Raw genomic sequence first — 19,567 nt, 5'->3', positions numbered from 1 at the left:
ACAGTAACAGCAGCAGCAGTCGTCACAATGTGACGGGAATGAAAATCCGAAAGATCTTTTCTAAGTTGCGCCAGACGGAATGAAAACACCGCAATAACTGCACAGCCACTTACACCGTGTAACAACCCCGTGGCTAAATCAGCTCATTTCAAACAGACGCATCTCCACACATCATTTTACCTGCAAGTAAAAAAATAAATATAAAAAATAAATAAAAATAAAAAACTAGACTGGACTAGTTGGGTTCTGATTGCCGGTACATTGGAATCCAAACCAGTGCTCACCGGTACCAATTTTCCGTACTTTTCTGCAGGCATGTGTGGTGATCAAGGTTATTTTAGTTCACTAAAACTAAGGGGAAAAAAAAACAAACTAAAATTTACAAAAAAACAAAAAAACAATTTCGTTAACAAAATAAAATAAAAACAAATGCTTTTTAAAAATGGAAACTAACAAACTACATTTTATGTTTACAACTAAAACCAACTAAAATTATAGCAAAAATGTCCTTCGTTTTAGTCTTGGGTAATTAATGTAATGCATGAGCCTTTGGGGATGATTTTAAATGTGATTTGAAGTTGATTTATTTTGATATGAACCAGAATAAGGACGTTTGAAAGTGTGTCACACAAAAGTGACGTCATCTTGCAACAGCTAACAAAAAAGCACCAAAAGATGATGTTGCATCCTGTCTTTTAAATATTGCGCACAAGTAATACATACTAAAGCTAAACTAAAACTAAGCATTTATTATATAAATAAAACTAATAAAAACTAACGGAACCATTCTGAAAATTAAAACTAACTAAAAAAAAATAAAATAAATAAAATAAAATAAAAACAAAATAAAAAACTAAAATGAAAATTCCAAAAATATAATAACCCTGGTGGTAATAAATGTGAATGTATTGTGTGTAATGTAACAATAAAATATTTTTTTTTGCCAATTAAACATTTCTTTTTCAATATATTACAAACAAAGAAAAATAACAAAACATCGGTAAATTAAAACAAATGAGCCAAATGGGGAGTAGTCAAATATAACATTTTGCTTTTCAATAACTTAACTACAAATAATAGAAACAATAAATTACAAAAAACAGCGCAAAGCAAAGTTCTTGGAATCAACAACGGAACGAAGATAAAAATATGTTTTCTGAAAAATGCAAGGCCTGTTCAAAGTTTTCCCGCTCTGCAGGTGGGGTAGGACTCAAACACAGCGGCCACCCGACATCGGGCCACACATAGGTCAAACCCTGTTTTGTCTTCATTGCGTGAGAACCATCAACACCAAAACACACTACCACACAGCTGCGACCAGGTTAGGAAAACTTAAACTGCCATGCAACACAAAGCCAACAGTTGCAAATCAGTAAATAATGAGGTGGAAGAACACAGATAGCAAATACAACTACACTGGGAAAGAATGAACAACAACAAAACAATCTTCACTTAATCATGATTAACTATTAACAACAAAAAAGGCACCTCAAGGCATGATTGGCGGTCCAGCATCAAATGGAATTATTATTTTCATTAATATGCATGTGCTTGGTACGGAAGAGGATACGGGCCAGTGAAGAGAGAAGAAAAAAAAAAAAAGAAAAAAGTTTGATGACTTGATTCTGACTTTAATCTGAGATAATTCCTGTGCAAAACTTCAGACAACAATAATGTATACTGATTCTCGATCAGTTTTAAACGGTAAACTTAACATTGATAGTTTGTGGTTAGATGCCACAATGAAGTAGTTGTTAGCAATTGTCAACACGTCTTGTAAAGCACCCAGCCAGCATTCTGGCACAAAATTACAACTCACCAACTAGCATTTGAATGTGACAGAACATCAAAACAAAAGCTTTTAATAAGCCAGAAGACAAAAGTATTATATGCACCTCGATTTCATGATTCAGCAAAAAATTTCAACGATTCCATTTTGAAATGATGATTCGTCAAGTTAATTGGATGTATTGCCCAACACTACCTGAAAACGTGAGAAACGATAAGATAGTATATTGCATTTTTTTTTTTTTTTTTTTATGAAATAGGTGAAACTAGGGGCGGCACGGTAGTCGAGTGGTTAGCACGTCCGCTTCCCAGTTCTGAGGTCTCCGGTTCGAGTCCAGGCTCGGACCTTCCTGGGTGGAGTTTGCATGTTCTCCCCGTGCCCGCGTGGGTCTTCTCCGGGTACTCCGGTCTCCTCCCACATTCCAAAGACATGCATGGCAGGTTAATTGGGCGCTCCGAATTGTCCCTAGGCGTGCGTGTGAGTGTGGATGGTTGTTCGTCTCTGTGTGCCCTGCGATTGGTTGGCAACCAGTCCAGGGTGTCCCCCGCCTACTGCCCACAGCCAGCTGAGATAGGCGCCAGCAGCCCCCGCGACCCTTGTGAGGAATAAGCGGTCAAGAAAATGGATGGATGGATAGGTGAAACTATTTATAGCACAGTATTTATTGTGATATAAAATGGCTTATATTGTGATAGATTTTTTCGCCCATATTGCCCAGCACTACTTCACATTATAGGGCTTAAATATATATTTTAATAAAAAATAAAAATAAAAAAAAGACCGGTGGGATTTAATTAGACATTTAATTGGAATTTTTCTGCCGAATTTAAGACTCAGCATTGGTCAACACAAAAAAAAAAAAAAAAAAAAAAAAAAAAACACACACACTAAGAGTCAAATGACTACAATCAAATTATCTGCAATTATTTTCTAAGAATGCAACAATTTACGTTAGCATTCTGCTAAGAGTTGTTGCTGTCACTGTGCAAAGTGCATTCGATCAAACGTGCACATCGCGTAAACAAGCAAACAATACATGAAAACATTACAGAGAAAACAAGGTAAAAAAGTCTTCAAATGTTGCCAGCATTGAATGACCACAAGCACTGGCTAAACAGAAAAAAAAATAAAATCAAAACAGCCCAGAGATGATGAAATGCCAGCAAGCCGTACAAAAAAAAAAAAAAAAAAAACCCGCAACGTGCACACCGATGATTATCCTGCCAGCGCATACTACGTTTGCTGCAACTAACAATTATTCCAGTGTTGCGAGTCATTTGTCGATCATTTTTTTCCCCTCCAATTATTCAGATAAAAACGTTTTCCATCCCTTTTTCCAAAGCAACATCAATGGAATAATCAAATCAAGAAAATACTAAACAATAAAGACAAACAAAATATAAAAATGATCATCCTTCCACCATATAAGAATGAATATCAAAAATAAAAATTCCAATTAGTCCATACTCATCCCTTTCCATACATTTTTAATCTGTTACTTTGTACAGTATGATGGTCGCCCTTATTGTGATCATGTGACCATGCTGAGCCAATCAAACCGTTTGTTAGCAGGAGTGATTTGCAAGATCGAAGACGCGGCTCCACTTGCTCCAAAGTTTGCAAAGTTTTCTCCGAAAAGAGTTTTTAAGACTGTATGGATTCTTCCAGAAGCCAGCTCAAAACTGTTGCCAGAGCGTGACTTTAATAAAAAAAAAAACGCAGGAACATTCAGCGGCCCTTCCAAACAAAACTCAAGTGTCCAAAAATATATCCGCTGAAATCCGAGGCCAAAAATCACAAGATAAGCAAAGTGAAAGCCTCATCTGGCAGAGCAACAAGACTGACTACACATTCCTCAGCAGAAATCAAGCCCGAGTTAGTGTTAATTGTGATAATTGTGTTAAATCGTTAACTTTTTGTTCAAAATTACTTGAATACTTACGTAAAAAAGTATGAATGATTGTTTCACTAAAGATAATATAGTTTTCCATAATTTGGAATCGCTGTCGGCAGCTGAAAAAAAACAAATCTCATCTGTCTTTGCGCCATTAGAGCATCCGCGTTCACCATAGCGTTCCTCGCTGATTTATCAACTGTTCGACCCACTTTCTAGGTCACATTGATTGCTTTCTAATTCACTTGCATTGACACCCTGCCCTCCAGCGCAAGGGGTGCACTTCAATGTGATGTCACACTGGAAGGGGCTATAGTGGTGAGAGTAGTCACCCTAAAAGGTCAGTGCTAAGGTCATGAGTTCAAATGCCGCTCTGTACGTTTTCTTTTTTCAAAATTACAATTTCTTTCAGCCAGTTGGGAGTTGTAAACGAGCCATTTTCTTCATCTTAAGAACTGAAGCGTTATTTAAGTTTCTTTTAGAAATTAATGTCGTACAAAAAAAAATAATAATAAAAAAAAATCGCCTGATGACCCTGCTCTGAGGGTTATGTTTAGGCCGGTTGTGCCAATAACAGCCTATTTTCGGTGGCAAAACAAAATGAAAACCTGCGATTGACTGCAAAATAGCGCAAGCACAACAGTTGCCAGTCACGGCTCAAATATGTGTTTTTTCCATGTCCATGCACTGTTGTCCTTTCAGTTTGATCAAACACGTTTGATTTATGGTAATGACAGGTTAGTAAAGCAAAACCACAAATGCTGTGGGAAAAAAATAAATAAATAAGTAAATAAATAAATAAAAAGTTTGATATTGTTTGTCAGGTTGGCTCCAAAAACCAAAACAGTCCACTGCGGACCTTTGCCCTGGGAAAAAAAAAATCCTTGCAACTGTCCAAATGGTCCAAAGCAGCACATAAACAAGTGCAACAACAAACAGAACCCACGTTTGAACCTGAAAGATTCAGCACGCAAAATGACTTACATTAAACGCCACAAAAGACGTAACAGGAAAACGATCAGCAGTGGGAACTAGTGTTTAATTCAGCAGTTCTTTCGTGAAAAGAAAAAAAAAATGTTTGGACTCGGAGGCCCGACTGTCCGCAAGCTTGCAGCCAACAGGAGGAAAACATTAGCATTAGCTTGCTCACAGTTAGCGCCGCTAATATTATTTTTCTTGCATTGTGAAATTCGATCATCCCATTCAACACAGTTTAGTACTCTATAATCCCTTGGCCAATTTGTGTCGTCTCGGTACACAATCGCACTCGAATTAGCCTTCGCTTAGCTTTAGCGTTAGCTCGCTCGGGCTACTCACATTTCTTGACCCACTTCATCCAGTAGCGCACGACGAGGCCGCTCTGCTTCTTGTTCTCAATGCACCATCCCGACAGGCTCTGGATAGAGTCCATGGTGTTGGATATTCCTTGAAAGCGGCGGTCCAGAGAGGCCTCCAACGCAGCGTTGGAGCTGCGGGCTCCGTGGCCGCTCGCAGCTCCGGAACCGGCGGCCATCTTTGCTGCTCTCGCTCGGCTGCGCTCAAGAAGCTTCCCTGGCTGGATGGATGCGGCGCTGCCGCTGTGATATGATTGGTTGAACGACGTGCGCAGCTGCAACATGATTGGCTGGTGCTTCCAGTACTGCCAAACTGGAGCGGGAAGGATCTGACTTCACGCCCGCGTGCAGGAGCCAATCATATTGCAATGGGGGCGTGATGGACGGACTGATGATGCCCGCGAAAATCGGACTCGTCGATATACCGGACACAGCCCCTACTTTTCCTTGATACCGATAACAATTTCGCGGTACAGTTTCATTGCTGATTAACTATCGCGGATTTTCAATTTGTTTTCTGGTTAAGGTATGACATTATAAGAAGCAAGAAAGAAAGAAAAACTTTTAACATTATTATTAGTATGACAATTCAGCGCAACGTGCTACCAGAGTGACGAGTGTATACATTAGCATATTTCCAGTAGCTTATTTACATTTTAAAAGTTACATTTATTAAGTGTAACAAGTGCTGAGAAGGGTGGTAGCCGTGTGTAGGTGTTATATAATTATTCATTCACATATCTATACTTCGTAATTCATTGATGTAAATTTTATTCACTTGTATACTTACGTTTTATTTTACTTCTCTTTATCTTTAGTGCATGACCGTTTCCTGTTTCATGTACAGCACTTTGTCTACATAAATGCTTGTTTTAAAGTGCTTCATAAATAAAGTTGAGTTGAAATGGGGTGAAAGCAGGTACAAATACATTACAATTACAGCTGCAGTTGTTAATTGACCCAAAATCACAGCCTAAATTGTGTATTTTGCCATGAATGTACTTGATAAATATGTTTACATAGTGCGTGTGGCTATACAGCAATTCTTGAGCATGTTTTTGAATGTATTGGCCTTGACAATAACATTCATCATTCACTGAAGGGATAGACTTTTTTATTGACAATGTGACTCAATACACTTCAGTGGACTCATAACAGAAACGTGTGGCTAAGTGATTTATATCACAGTGTAATATTACAGAATAACCTAAAAAAAATAATAATCATACATCGCACTCACTCACTCACTCACTCACTCACTCAGCAACATGTTGCACAAAGGCTTGATTGATCGTCGTCTTCTACATGTCGACGGTCACTTCATGTGTGTCCTGCAGAAATATCCACAAAAAGCTTTTATCGTGCCAAGTTCAAGTCAATCCGTCAGTCAGTCAGACGTCACGTGAAGCCGGTCGGTAAGTCCGAGGGAGGGAAGGGCCGTTTCGAAGTGTCGGACTGAGGGGTGCTCGTGTTGTTCAATCGTCCGGGCTGTCCAGCACGCTCTTACTAAGAGCCAGATCCCAGTAGTGTTCTGTGCCGTGCTTCTTGAAGTGTTCCCTGGCCATGTTTTCTGTGGGGCACTGCTTGAACTTCATGTCACCAAAGGATCGGTCTTTGGCGGTGCCCTGGACAGCATTCAATGGAGGACTTGTCACAAAAGCAGCTAAAGTCTGTTTTTTATTTATTTGCATGGGGAGACGTCGCGTGAGACACTCACCTCCCAAATCAACCAGCACTTGTTGTTCCTCCTGGTGTCGTCATCGCCGTCCGCATCTAGATGAGAGTCATCGGACGCGCGAGTTCGACAAATCGTCGCAATAAAAACGAGGCAAAAAAAAAAAAAAAAAAAAAAAGTGTCTCTCACCGTCTCGTTTGGAGTTGTGCTCCTGCCACTTGATTCGGTGCATCATCAGCTTCTTGAACTTCTTCTGAGATTTCGGGCCTAGAACAAGACGCGCTAGGTGAGAAGAAGAATTTGAAACCACGTCACAAGGTAACGCCAGCTCAATGCAATATCGTCGGAAAACCTTCCAATGTCCAAATCAAGGTTATTTTAGTTAACTAAAAAAAAAAAACATTATTTTGATATGAACCGGAAAAAGGACGTTTGAAAGTGTGTCACACAGAAGTCATGTCATCTAGCAGCAGCCAATAGAAAAGCACCTTGAGATGACGTCGCTCCCATGCTGTTTTTTTAAATATTGCGCACAAGTAATAATTAAGAAAAAAAACACTAATACTGAAACTAACTAAAACTAAGCATTTATTAAATAACTAAAACTAATTAAAAAAACACCCTGAAAACTAATTTTTTTTAAAATTAAAAATCTAAACAAAATAAAAACTTAAATGAAAAACTCAAAAACTATAATAACCCTGGTCCAAACATGATCAATGTCATTTTTTCCCCCCGATCGAGATCCTGTTGTCACGTGACTTTTTCTGAAGATTAAAAGTTTCGATGTTTTGTAGATACATTTAAAAAAAAAAAAAAAAAAAAAAGATGCATTTGAGTACATTTTGTTCAAAATGGAAGATGGCCTAAATGTTATGAGTGCATACGACCACACAACGGCCGCCTGCCAAGTTCCATCTGCTCACCTCCTTCCACCACGACCAAGTTGACATCTTTATGCAGAACGACGGTGCCAGTCAAGTACAGTTGATTTGCGTTGGCTTCCACCTTAAACTTCTTGGCCGGATTCTGCAGGTTCCGGATCCTGCATGGGCGGGAAAACAGCCGACCGCCCCCGATTCAGAGTTGCGGAACATCGGATTTGCGCGTATGCGCTCCCCCCTTACGAACCTGTACACGGCGATGTGGATGCCGTTGCCGAGATCCTCTTTCAACTTCTTCACCTTCTTCTCTTTGCGCTGCTCGGCCGTGAGCTTCCGCGCCGCGTTGGCCTCCTCGTGGGCTCTGCACAAATTTTTTTTTTAAAAAATAAATAAATAAATAAATAAAATAAAAAGAGCACGTCGACGTCAAGCCGAGGGTCATTCGGTTAAGTCGAGCGTGGCGCGACGGGTGACTGACTTTTGTCTCTTGGCCATCTGCGCTCTGACGTGGGCTTCCACCTTGGTGGGGTCCTGGACCGCCTCAGTCCCCAACACTCGCATCAGGTTAGAGATGCGAACTGGCAAAAAAAAAAAAGAAAAAAAGAACAGCATTTGTTCGCCGTGTTATTTTGCATCGCAACTAGTCATTAGCGATGTACTCCTACTACTACTTAATAGTTAATCACTTTGCAATTTTCACATAATACATCTTTCAATTTCCTCCATTAGCATTCAGCTACTAGAATTTAGCTTTCAGCATTCCCACACAATTTCTCCAGAAATTGCACTTAATCTAGTTTTATATTACTACACTCTTGGACACATTTTAGATTTTAGATAGGTCTGTTTAATGTCATACAAACTGGTAAAAAAAAAAAAAAAAAAAAAAAGACAGCACGTGTTCGTCCTGTTCTTTTGCATCGCAAATAGTTAATAGCGACGTACTACTACTATTACTAGTAATTACCTTGTAATTTTCACATAATTCATCTTTTAATTTCCTCCATTAACATTCAGCTATTAGCATTCAGCTTTCAGCATTCCCACGCAATTTCTCCAGAAACTGCACTTAGTCTAATTATAGCATTTTATTCTCCTCACTTTTTTAATGTCAAACAACTCCCACATAATTCTTCTGATTTACACCGTTCAAATTTCAACTTGCTGGAATAAAAAAAAATAAAAAATAAATCAGCTTTCAGCATTCCAACGCAATTTCTCCAGAAATCGCACTTAGTCTATTTTTATATAGCTGCACTCCTGTACACATTTTTAATTTTAGACAGGTCTGTTTAATGTCGCTTGACAAATATGGCCGGGAGATATGGGCAAAAAATAGAACCTACATTTTTACAGGCATTCTGGACAGTTTCAATTTTAATCGATTTGAATCTAATTAAGCCAAAAAACATTTATTTCAAGCTCTCATTCATTCACAAGCATATTACGCTCCCATTCATCTGACCATTAGCGTGAATTTTAAACACAGAAGGGCCAAAACATGCCTTGTGAAAATTAAATTACACTAAATCTAGAGCTGCATAAATGGAAATCAACCTGACCTTTTTTTTGTAAATGTGCTGCTTTTAATATTGTGACATGACGATGACGATATATTGTGGCAGTTTTAATATCGCGATATCACGTTACACCCCTCATTGTTATTCCTCTACCTTTGGGTTCTGGCGGAGGCATCAGTCCTAGACGGACCTTTTCTTGCACTTCTTTTTGGCCTTCCCGTCGAGTCTGTCGTCGCAGCTTCTTCTGTTCCTTCTTGGTCAGGTACACGCCCAGCGTGACGGGCTTGTCCTTGTCAACTGGTGGCACAAAAAAGCGCACACACACACGCAAACACTGTAACCGGTTTAGTCCTTGACGATTACGGCAACGATGCAGTAAAGTGAAAACAGATGAGTTTCACGATCATGCGCTTACCTGGAGGACTAATTTGGGCAGGATGTTCCACTAAATTGGTCACCCCGAAAAGCACCACCTCATCTAGTTTGGTTTCTGGCTTTCTTCATGGGGAAAAAAAAAAAAAAAAAAGCATCAAAATTGAACTCAAATTCTTACAAACACCGATATATGGAAACAAAGGAACGGAAATCCTGGTGGGCCACTGCCGCTGCATTCAATATTTTTGTGTCTTACATCTCAATGTTGGTGGGCAAGATGAAGGAGTCCCACCACTCGATGTTGGGCACTTCGCTGTCGCCGATGTCCTTCCTGGGAGCAATCAGAGCCAGCTTGGTGGACGCGTGGATTCCCGTCTTCTTCGCCGCCTGGGAAATCTCATTCTGCAGACGCTCCAGCTGGGCCTGCCGGACGCAAAACAAACTTTCGTGTTGTAAACACACCACCAAAAGAATTCCAGGACGCCGCGGCTGGAGTGAAGTCTGACCTTTGTTCGAATCCTTTGAGCGATCTTCTCGAATCGACCCTGCTCGTGGAACTTGAAGCTCTTGCGGGTCCGCTGAGGCGCGATCACGGTGACGCGGTTGTCAAAGTAGGAAGTGGACTCCAGCTCCTCGCCGGGCTTTTCTTTGAGCTGCTGACGGAACTGCTCCCTCTTCACCGCCCGGATGTTCGCTGGACGCAGAAGGAGGAAATGTCAGACTCAATTGATTTAATCCAAACCCTACTCCAGTAGTCGTCATCAATAATGATTCCTTATTAATCTGCCAAATAATCGGTGACTGGAGTTTTTTTTTATGCCAAATATTGGACTCAGCATCAGCCTAAAAAGACCCAAATCAGCCATTTAGAAGCAAACCCTCTGAATTGATTGCACATGTTCCTTTTATTTACCTTTGAGCGTGGGCATGCGATGCGTCAGCTCGATCTCTTTGCCGGTGGCATCCACCGTCCGGCCCTTGTCGTCCAGAATGAGCGGCGTCGGCTTATTCACTTCCTTCACTTCCACTTTGCTGCAAGAAGAAGGAAAGAAAAAAACATTTTCAGCCAACGAGCACACCAAACAGGGTCGCGGCGCCGCCTCTTTGGCCGTTACTGACGGTGGGGCGATCCCCATGGCGTGAAGGTTGGCCAGGGCCACAAAGTTGTGCGGGATGGAGTTCCCCAACATCCCCAGGACGTTGGGCTTGACGGACATCTGCGACTGGAGCCGCGCCTGCTCCTCGGCGACCTTGCGGGCCTTCTCGATGGCGTCGTTCATGAAGCTGACGGCCTGCGAGGGCATGATGGACCCGCCCACGGCGGCGTGGCCGAGGAGGCGGGACATGGGAGATTCCACTTGTGGCTGCTGGGTAGAGAGGAGGAAGATGTAAGAGCATTTAGAGTGCTATTTTCCTCATTTAAAAAAAAACATTTTTGGTTGTGTTTTTTGGGGCGGGTAAACCAAAGTTTGATTGAAAACACTTTTTGGCAATCTGACATCTCTGCTCACATGTCAGATGGGTTAAAAAAAAAAAAAAAATCTCCAAAATAACAAGGGTCTGCTGTATCATTTAACAATTTTGCAAATGTGGAGGACTCATCGTGATTACCGGAGCAGGAGATGTGATGTTCAGTTGCTTCCTTCGCTGCTCAATCTGCTTTGTGGCTTCCTCCATCATCTGTTTGATCTGAAAACACACAAAACTTCGAAATTCAGAAAATCAGCAGAGCCACGAGACCCCACAATTTTGCATACTGCGGATGACGTCGTACCTGCAATTTGCTGAGCATGCCCGGGCTCTCCGCGGGTGGTCCCTGAACGACCTCGGGCTCCTCCACCTCCTGAAAGCGAGGCACCCGCTTTCGCTTGGTTACCGTACCGCCATCGGGGGCAGCAGCTGGCGGCGCGGCGACTTTCATTCCGCCCGCGTCCGTCTCGTCACTAAACGCATCCTGAGAAGCAAGCCCGCCGACATGTGATAAAGCTTTCAAAGCTTTCGGGTACGTGTCAAAGTCACAACATTTTGCACGCGGGCGCTCCTCGTTTACCTTGAGCTCTCTCTTGCGGGTCTTTTCTCCATTTCCTTTGTTGCTGCGGGAACCGCGGCTCTCCTCCAACACTTCGAAAAGACGCTCAACGAAACTCCCGGCCGACTCGTTGAGGAAAGGATGCAGCTGGTCTATGAGGAATCGAGTGGGAATCGACAACTGAAGCAGAACTCACAATCGTAGCAGTTAATTTTGAGTTTCCTTTCACAATAATATAACTAAAGTGGATTTAGTATACTCGATTATGTAATGTAGTTTGCTAGGATGTAGTTGTTAGGCTGCATTCACTTGGGGGGGACTGTTTTGTTGTTTTTTTTACTAATTTTTTGTGGAGCTTTGTTTTTTTGAGTATTTTTTTCTGTTTTACTGAATATTCTTTTATGTCGTAAAAAAAATAAAAATATATGCGAAAAACGGGCAAAAAATAATTCAGAAAAAAAACATTTCCAAAAAAGCAAAAAACTTATTCCAAAAAACATGTATGGGGTATGTGACATTTTTATTTTTTCTTGTTAAAAAAATAGTGAACACCTCCACTCCGCCTCCGGCCCGATAATAACTGCCTACGAACTGGATATGTCTCATCTGTACGTATGGCATATAGTTTATACAGTACAGAAACAATATTCAGAAAAACTGAAAAGAAATTCTAAAAAAACAAAACTCCCCCCCCCCCCCAAAAAAAAAAAAATTTGTCAGAAAAAAAACTGCCCCCCCCCCCCAAGTGAATGCAATACACTTCCGTAGATTACCGAGGGGAAAATCGTTAAAAAAAATCCACCACGCAAATGTACCTGTTGTTTTCCTTTTGTCCAGACCTTTCCCCACGCACTGCAGAGCAACGGTGACCACAGTGGGCTCCGAGAATCCCAGCACCTTCTTCACGGTGCGCTCCACCCACGGCCTCAGCTCCTCCACCTCCCGTTTAGGAAGCGACATCCTCTCGTCTGCACGATACACAACACACAAACATTTCACAATGTTGATTCCATTCCAGATGGACGATCACGCACATTACTGGTTGTAGACAAATAAGCGATAGTCAGTCGTACTTTTACGGTTCCGCGAGCTCAGTTTAGACACGGGGCAACTACAGCCATGTGATTAATAAGAGAAGATGACAGTAAAGGGAAAATAAGTCTCGCAAATATGATTGACACAAAGTCAATCCCCGCCGCGAAAAGTGACTGTCAGGCTACATGCTAACATTAGCACTGTTAGCACACAGGACGTAAAATAGCCGCTTCGTTACCTTAAAAAGTTTTTTCTGTTTTCCGTGATCCGGTATGAGGACACCGGCGTCGTGAAATTAAGACAGGTAAAATCCGCTTTGAGACGTTTCTCACACAATAAAAAAAAAAAAAGCACGAAGTTTTCGCGAGAACTCTTAAGTTCAGTCGCGCGGCTTCGTCCGTTCACACAACGTTGTTGATGCGTAACCCGGAAGCGGAAGTAGTTAAATCTTCTTCGTTCTCCGACTTCGGGCTCGACTTGAGGTTTTCGAATGGTCGCTCCCGAGCGGCAGCCAAAGGAAACGACCACCTTGTCAAGTGCATTATTTTTCTACATTGCTTACAACAATCATAATCGTTTAAAAAATATATATGAAAGTGTGTTCCTATAAATATATCACCCTATTTGACATAATATTGCCATTGAACTATATGTTTTAACTATAATTATTTAAAGACAAATAAATGTAAATATTTAACATTTTAAAAAAAAATATATATATATATATACATATATATACATGTATATTTTGACCAAACGGTATCTGTAAATATAAGTTGCTCATTTGAACAGTAAAATTGATTGTTCTCACTTCTCAGTCAATGTAATCTAAATAGAACGAAGCATAATGCATAAAACCCGTAAAATTGCCTTCGGGGGCTATTCAGCTCATTGCCATTCATTGATTCTGATTTATCAGCGTGGCGTAAAATGTAGTTGATCAATTGATCCCAGCCGTGAACATGTGATGATCAGTTGACCCCCCCCACGCCACAATCACAACCCCACACCCCAGCTTTTGACTATCTTTGCGGGAAATGGGTCATCTGAGTGACGTCGTTGGAGTAGCGTTAGCACGAAAGCGCTCGTGAGCCTGGGGCCACCATTCGTCTGCTTCATAGACACCACCCCCACCCTCCACCCCCATTTCTGTGCCAAAACTCCAAAAATCACTGCACAAAGTCCATGAAGCAAGAACAGAAACCAACCAATGTATGAGAATACTAAGAATGTAAGTTGAAATACAATATACCTACTGTGAGAGATCTTGTTTACGGGTGTCCCACAAAGTTCAATATCGGCTCCAATCTGTCGTACAAGTGTCTAGCTAAGTTTATCAATGTAAAACTACTCAACTGTTAAATCACTGTCACACAAGTTGAAGGAGGCGTTGACTCTATAAAACAAAGTAAAGAAGGCGCCTCATCAGGCCTACTGTATGGCCAGTATCTTCTTACATAAGAAGGTAATTGATGGGAAAACATTGGCAGCCCCCCTCAACCCCCACGGGGTCCGCGCGCATCTTTTTGTCTGGTCTCATTGCGTGTTATGCTATATGTTTCATCACGATGACCCACTTTGCAGCCAGTTGATTTGACAGGAGGCCGTAAATCATCCTCTCTCCGAGGACCTCTGCTGTCTTTACGTTCACGCGTAGGACCTCTGCGGCGTCTGCAGGGCGTCCAGCACGTGAACGTGCTCCAATCCCAAGTCGGTCGGTCGGTCGGTCTTTCTTTCTTTCTTCCTTCCTTCCTTCCTTACACTATGTGCTGCCTCTTTATTAAAGGCGTTTGCTTTCTTTTTAGTTATATCGCACTGGGATTTTATTTCAGGAGGAGGGCTTTATTATATTATTTATTTATTTTTTAAACAAATTTTTAGGAATGAACTTGACATTTTTATTTGTACAAATGTGTGTTGGGATTTTTATTTTTTGCAGAAATGCATGTGGGTGAATGGAGCTTGCTGCTTGAAAAAGGAGGCATCTATTTGACACGGGGCATTTATTTGAGGACAGTCATTAACTCATTCACTCCCAGGACATTTTCGCTGTTTTACTGGATTTTGACTGATTTTGCAAGTCCCATAGCATATTGTGTCCTATTGCGATAAAAACATGGAACCTACCAAAAAAAAAAGATTAAAGTCTCTTCTTTCATCAGGAAAAAAAAAAAGTGTATTTCTAGCTGTTTCCATTTTACATTAATTAGCATTAGAATATGGCTAAGTTTCATCATTATTCACAAATCTGTTTAAAATAGTGGGGAAAAGAGCTTTTTGATCTCTTATACTCTGCTGCCATCTGCTGGCCGTTTTTGTAATAACTACCATTGCTTCAAGCATTCTCTTCAGTTCAGAGGTTGCATCAAAGCCAAAACGTATAATTACATCTTTGGGAGCATGGTAATATTTAAAATAGAACGTATTTATACGTTTTTGGGAGTAAATGAGTTAATTTTTCTCACATATTGTGTGTGACAAGAGCTTAACTGCTGTTTGTTGATTGGACAATGGACTAACAGAACCACCACGAAAATGAATTAAAACTCAATTAAAAAAAAAAAAAAACGAAATAAAAACTAACTCAAATAAAAAATTCCAAAAGTATAATAATACTGGCTAAAATGCGCATCGGCCGCATTACAGTCTTGCTACCACTCCAATATGTTTTCAAAAAGTAAATATGAAGCTTGCTAACGCACTTTCGACCAATTTGTTGTCAATAATTGCACTCCATTTTTCATTATGGTCAAATTGGATTGGTCACTTTTCGGACTACATGATGTGTTTTTCCGAAAAGGTCATTAAAATGGTCAAATGAACAGCGATTGCCAGTTTGGGATACGGGGTCCAGACACGACTTGTATCTCAAGGCGCCGTGTCCTCTGTTGTCTTTCTCAAAAGTCAAGTGAAAGCGGTTCTTTCTCTTCCTCCTCCTCTTCTTCCCCGTCTTCAGACTGCAGCCGGGGACGAGGGAGGGAGGGAAGAGAGGAAGGGGCTTCTCTGCTAAAAACTGCATGGATACAAGGGGGGGCCGACGGGGGGTGGGGCAACTCCCCTCCGTTGTGTCACAAGGGTCGCCCGTCAATGTGCGTGTGTGCGTGTGCAAGGGAAATATTAGTGCATTTCTTTGGGACTTTATATATGTGAGTACATGTGTGCGTGCGAGGCATGGCTGATTTCATATCCAGACCGAGTGGGGGAGGGGTGGTGGTGGTGGGGGGGCATTAAACCACACCCTCCGCAAAATGTGCCACTCCCGCACCCACTTGCACGCATGCACCCACCAGAGCTCCAATTTCTTTGCACAAAAAATGAAACGTGACGCGTATTCGCACCATATTCTAACACAGGGTGGCGCCTTGAGATACGAGCAAGATGACCTTTGGACCTTTTTTTTTTTTTTTGCTTTGACTTGAGATACAAGAATAGGTCAAGTCAAGTGAGTTGACAATAAAGAGCCAAAAGCACCTTCAAACTGCTGATTGCAACTCCCAGTTCGAGTTTACTGTCATACTACACAAAATAAAAGAGAAAGACATATTAATAACAACAAATAAAAATACAATCATGTGCAAATGAGCAACATTGGTGTTGGCAACAAATATTTGAACACAAACATGTAGACATAACTACTCATAGGGATATATATCCTCATTCACTTTTAATTCTAGATTATTTTTTTTTACTTTTATTTTGTGTTTATCTTTCATGTTTAGATTTTACTTCTTGAAGATTATTATTGATTCTGTAATTTTTGTGTTATATTTGTTTAATCTTAATTTATTTTTGTATTTTTTTTATATTTAACATTTTAGTTATTGTTCGTTTAATTTTGTGTTCGATTTATTTTCCTCTATTTTGTTGATTATTGCATTTCATTTTTTTCTTTTGCTTATTTTTTTGGTAGGCTTGTTTTTTTTTAAATATTTTTTTTCATTGTGTTTTGATTCCATTTTTACATTGCATTTTTCTTTTTGTTTTGCTATTTAACATTTTAGTTTTTGTTCATTAATTTTGTGTTGGATTAATTTTCCTCAAATTTGTTGTCTCACTTTTTTTGAGTAGTTGTTTCATTTTTTTTTTTATATTGTTTTGTGTTCATCTTTTTTTTTATTCTTGGATTTCATTTTTCTTTTTTTTGCTTATTTTTTGGTTAGGCTTGTATTTTTCCAGATTATTATTTAAAATTATGTTTGATTGCATTTTTCTTTTTTTTCTATTTAACATTTTACTTTTGGTTCACCTTATTTTGTGTTGGATTTGTTTTCCTCGATTGTCATGCATTTGTTTCAGTTTTATTTATTTATTTTTTTGTTTTGTTTCTTCATTTTTTTTTCTAATTTATTTTTCTCTTTTCACATTAAATTTCTTTCTTTTGTTTTTTTTTTTCGCATGATGCTTGCCTTTTTTTTTCTTTTTTTTTACTAATGTATTATATAGATTTTTTTCCATTCTGTTTGACTGCATTTTTTTTTTTCTTCCGGGCTTTTCGACTAATTAAGAGTCTTAAGCGTCCCCACCCTGCAAGTTACCTCAACATTACACGCAAACGTGACATATTTGAAGACACACGAGTGTTGTGTTCTGTTTTGGCAGCTGGTTGCAGGCTCAACCTCCCCCTTTCCCCCAACAGTCAGATTAGTGAGGTTGTACTCAAACAGACACATTTGAAAACGTCCATCCTCTTAATGTGCACCCCCCAATGCGTCACATCTGTTTGGAAAAAAAAAATCATCACGCGAGTTCCCATTTCAGCTTTGAAAATCATTTTCATTTTATTCCAAAACTCTCCTTTCTTTGTGTGGTTACTGGAAAAAAACAAATGTAGCCAGAGTAAGTAACGAGTGAAGGTGAACTAACAGGGGTGAGGGAGATGAAGGACGAAGGGGAGGGCAGCCCGGTATGTGGCGGGGGTTGTTGAAGTGGCAAAGGAAAGTAGTAGAACAAGTAGTAGTGAAGAAGAAGAAAGGCTACAAGATTCCCCAAACGTTTCCCAAGCAGTCGTCGATGACGTAGAAAAAGGTACATGAAAAAGTAAGTGCAATCGGTCACGCCTTTGCCGTAGAAAAAAGTGGAAGTGTGGAAGACGAAACCCCGCCCCCAAAAAATTCAAAACACTCCCCCAAACGCGAGATTCCGATGAAAACGAGAGGGGGAGGGTCTTTTGTCAAGATTCTCTCGTAAGGCTTACAAAAAAAAAAAAAAAAAGCTTGTCTCGCGATGGAAATCAACTCAATAAATAAAGCAAATAGAAATACACTTCAAATACAAATCATTCAAATTAAACTAAATTAGTATCAGTACACAAAAATTAACAGCTCAAAATCAAACAAATTATTTCAATTAAAATGTTAAAGAATTAAAAAAAAAAATTAAGCACAAAATTAAATGAATTGAAATCAATTATAAACATGTGAGGCATAAAACAAAATAAAATAAAACAAAAACAAAAAATGCCCAAGCATAAAAAAGTAAATCCAACAAAACCTTAAGAAAAAAAATGAAATAAAATACATTTAAATGACAGAAAACAAAGAAATACAAATAACAAAAAAGGAATTTCCAAACAAAAGACAAAAAAACAAAACAAAAAATAACTGAATAGAAAGGAAGTAAAAACAAAAATAAATGTAAATAAGAAAAAAAAATTAAAAAAGAAAAAACTAAATACAGTAAATCAAAATACATTTAAATGACAGAAAACAAAGAACTACAAATAAAAAAGGAATAAAAAAAAGAAAAAAAAGAAAAAACAAAATAAAGAAAATAACTGAAAAGGAAGTAAAAACAAAAATAAATGTCAACAAGAAAAAAAACCCCAATAATAACTACCGCAAATCAAAATAAGATCAAACAACAGAAGTGAAGGCGTTTGCATGACGTCCTCGCTGGCTCAATGGAAAAACGATTCAAAAGAGTTGAGAGTGGAAATATTTCAAGCACTTTAGCACGAGTTGCCGTTGGCGGGCGCCGCCGCCTCCGCCGCTTCCTCCTCCATGTTTGGACTCGGGCCGTTCCGATTGTGGGTTAGCAGCACAGGAGGAGGAGCTAAGCGTCGCCGGCTCGCTCGCCGCCGGCAAGTCAAGACAAGTTTTTTTTCAAGTTTTGAAGTTGCACCAGCCTTCAGTGTGCCTCCTTCAGTCCCCCTCCATTTGGGTGGGAGCAGACAGGAGGTGAAAAAAAAAAAAAAAAAGGCTAGCAGAATAGCCTCTGCGAGCAAAATGGAGGCATGTTCCCGAAATTGAGTTAAAAGCATTACGTTAGCCCAAAAGCACATTTGCCCAAGTGGTCATTTGTTCTTTAACCTTTGTGTACGCCACAAAGTTCAAAGTGTCCCAATTGGACTCTTATTTTCCAAAAAAATGGTCCAAAATGCTAACAATCGTTAGCCTATACTAGCGTAATTTTCGGAGTCATTTTTAACTCAACCAATTTTGTCATGATAATCTGCAAAGGTTTAATCAAGACAAACGGACTCTTCTTGAATATGATTTAGGCGACTGTGCTATTGGGCTAACAATCGTTAGTTAGCCTACTAGCATAATTTCCTGAGCCATTTTTAAGTTTGTGTTACAGTATTGATAAAATGACCGGTGTCGTTATGGCACTTGACAAAAGTTTAACCGAAGCAAAAAAAAGAAAAAAAAAAAAAAAGACAATTACGCTAGTAGGCTAACAATTGTTAGCCTACTAGCGTAATTGTCAGTCATTTTGAACTCAACCAATTTGTCATGATAATCTGTAAAGGTTTAATCAAGGGAAACGGACTTTTCTTGTCTTCCAAAAAATGGTTGAGGCAACTGTGCTATTAGGCTAACAATCATTAGCCTACTAGCATAATTTCCTGAGCCATTTTTAAGTTAGTGTTACGGTATCGATAAAATGACCGGCGTTGTTACGGCACTTGACACAAGTTTCATCAAGGAAAATATAAAAAAACAAAAAAACAAAAAAACATTTACGTTAGTAGGCTAAATCGTTAGCCTATACAGTACTAGCGTAATTTTCAGAGTCATTTTGAACTCAACC

The 19,567-nt window shown here is 39.7% G+C and overlaps 2 protein-coding genes across 5 annotated transcripts in view; both read right to left on the bottom strand.

Moving 5' to 3' along the window:
• tars2 (threonyl-tRNA synthetase 2, mitochondrial) overlaps nt 1-5,234 on the bottom strand; it is a 30,183-nt gene extending 24,949 nt beyond the window's left edge. For all 3 annotated transcript variants that reach the window (XR_013284182.1, XR_013284183.1, XM_077525933.1), the window contains exon 1: nt 5,001-5,234. Coding sequence is in view for 1 of the 3 variants with exons in the window: in XM_077525933.1 (XP_077382059.1) it covers nt 5,001-5,196 (196 nt within the window). In the remaining 2 variants the exon portion in view is untranslated. The remainder of the gene's footprint in view (nt 1-5,000) is intronic.
• Nucleotides 5,235-6,109: 875 nt separating this feature from the next.
• prpf3 (PRP3 pre-mRNA processing factor 3 homolog (yeast)) lies at nt 6,110-12,977 on the bottom strand. 2 transcript variants are annotated; one of them, XM_077527991.1, is made up of 17 exons: nt 12,774-12,977; nt 12,316-12,468; nt 11,522-11,652; nt 11,246-11,425; nt 11,083-11,160; nt 10,591-10,835; nt 10,385-10,503; nt 9,978-10,165; nt 9,728-9,894; nt 9,512-9,594; nt 9,250-9,393; nt 8,055-8,154; nt 7,824-7,937; nt 7,619-7,737; nt 6,882-6,959; nt 6,735-6,790; nt 6,110-6,642 (listed from the first exon to the last, which is right to left on the bottom strand). In XM_077527991.1, the coding sequence occupies exons 2-17, from the start codon at nt 12,458-12,460 to the stop codon at nt 6,493-6,495; spliced, it is 2,097 nt and encodes a 698-aa protein (XP_077384117.1). In that variant the 5' UTR covers nt 12,461-12,468; nt 12,774-12,977; the 3' UTR covers nt 6,110-6,492. The 2 variants fall into 2 exon arrangements, with proteins under 2 accessions (XP_077384117.1, XP_077384116.1); XM_077527990.1 differs by having other exon boundaries at nt 10,591-10,838; nt 12,774-12,976.
• Nucleotides 12,978-19,567: the final 6,590 nt, after the last annotated feature.

This window comes from Festucalex cinctus, chromosome 7 (assembly GCF_051991245.1).
Source record: "Festucalex cinctus isolate MCC-2025b chromosome 7, RoL_Fcin_1.0, whole genome shotgun sequence".
Classification (NCBI taxonomy): domain Eukaryota; kingdom Metazoa; phylum Chordata; class Actinopteri; order Syngnathiformes; family Syngnathidae; genus Festucalex; species Festucalex cinctus.
The sequence above is the reverse complement of the archived record's forward strand: the minus strand, read 5'-3'. Positions and strand labels throughout refer to the sequence as shown.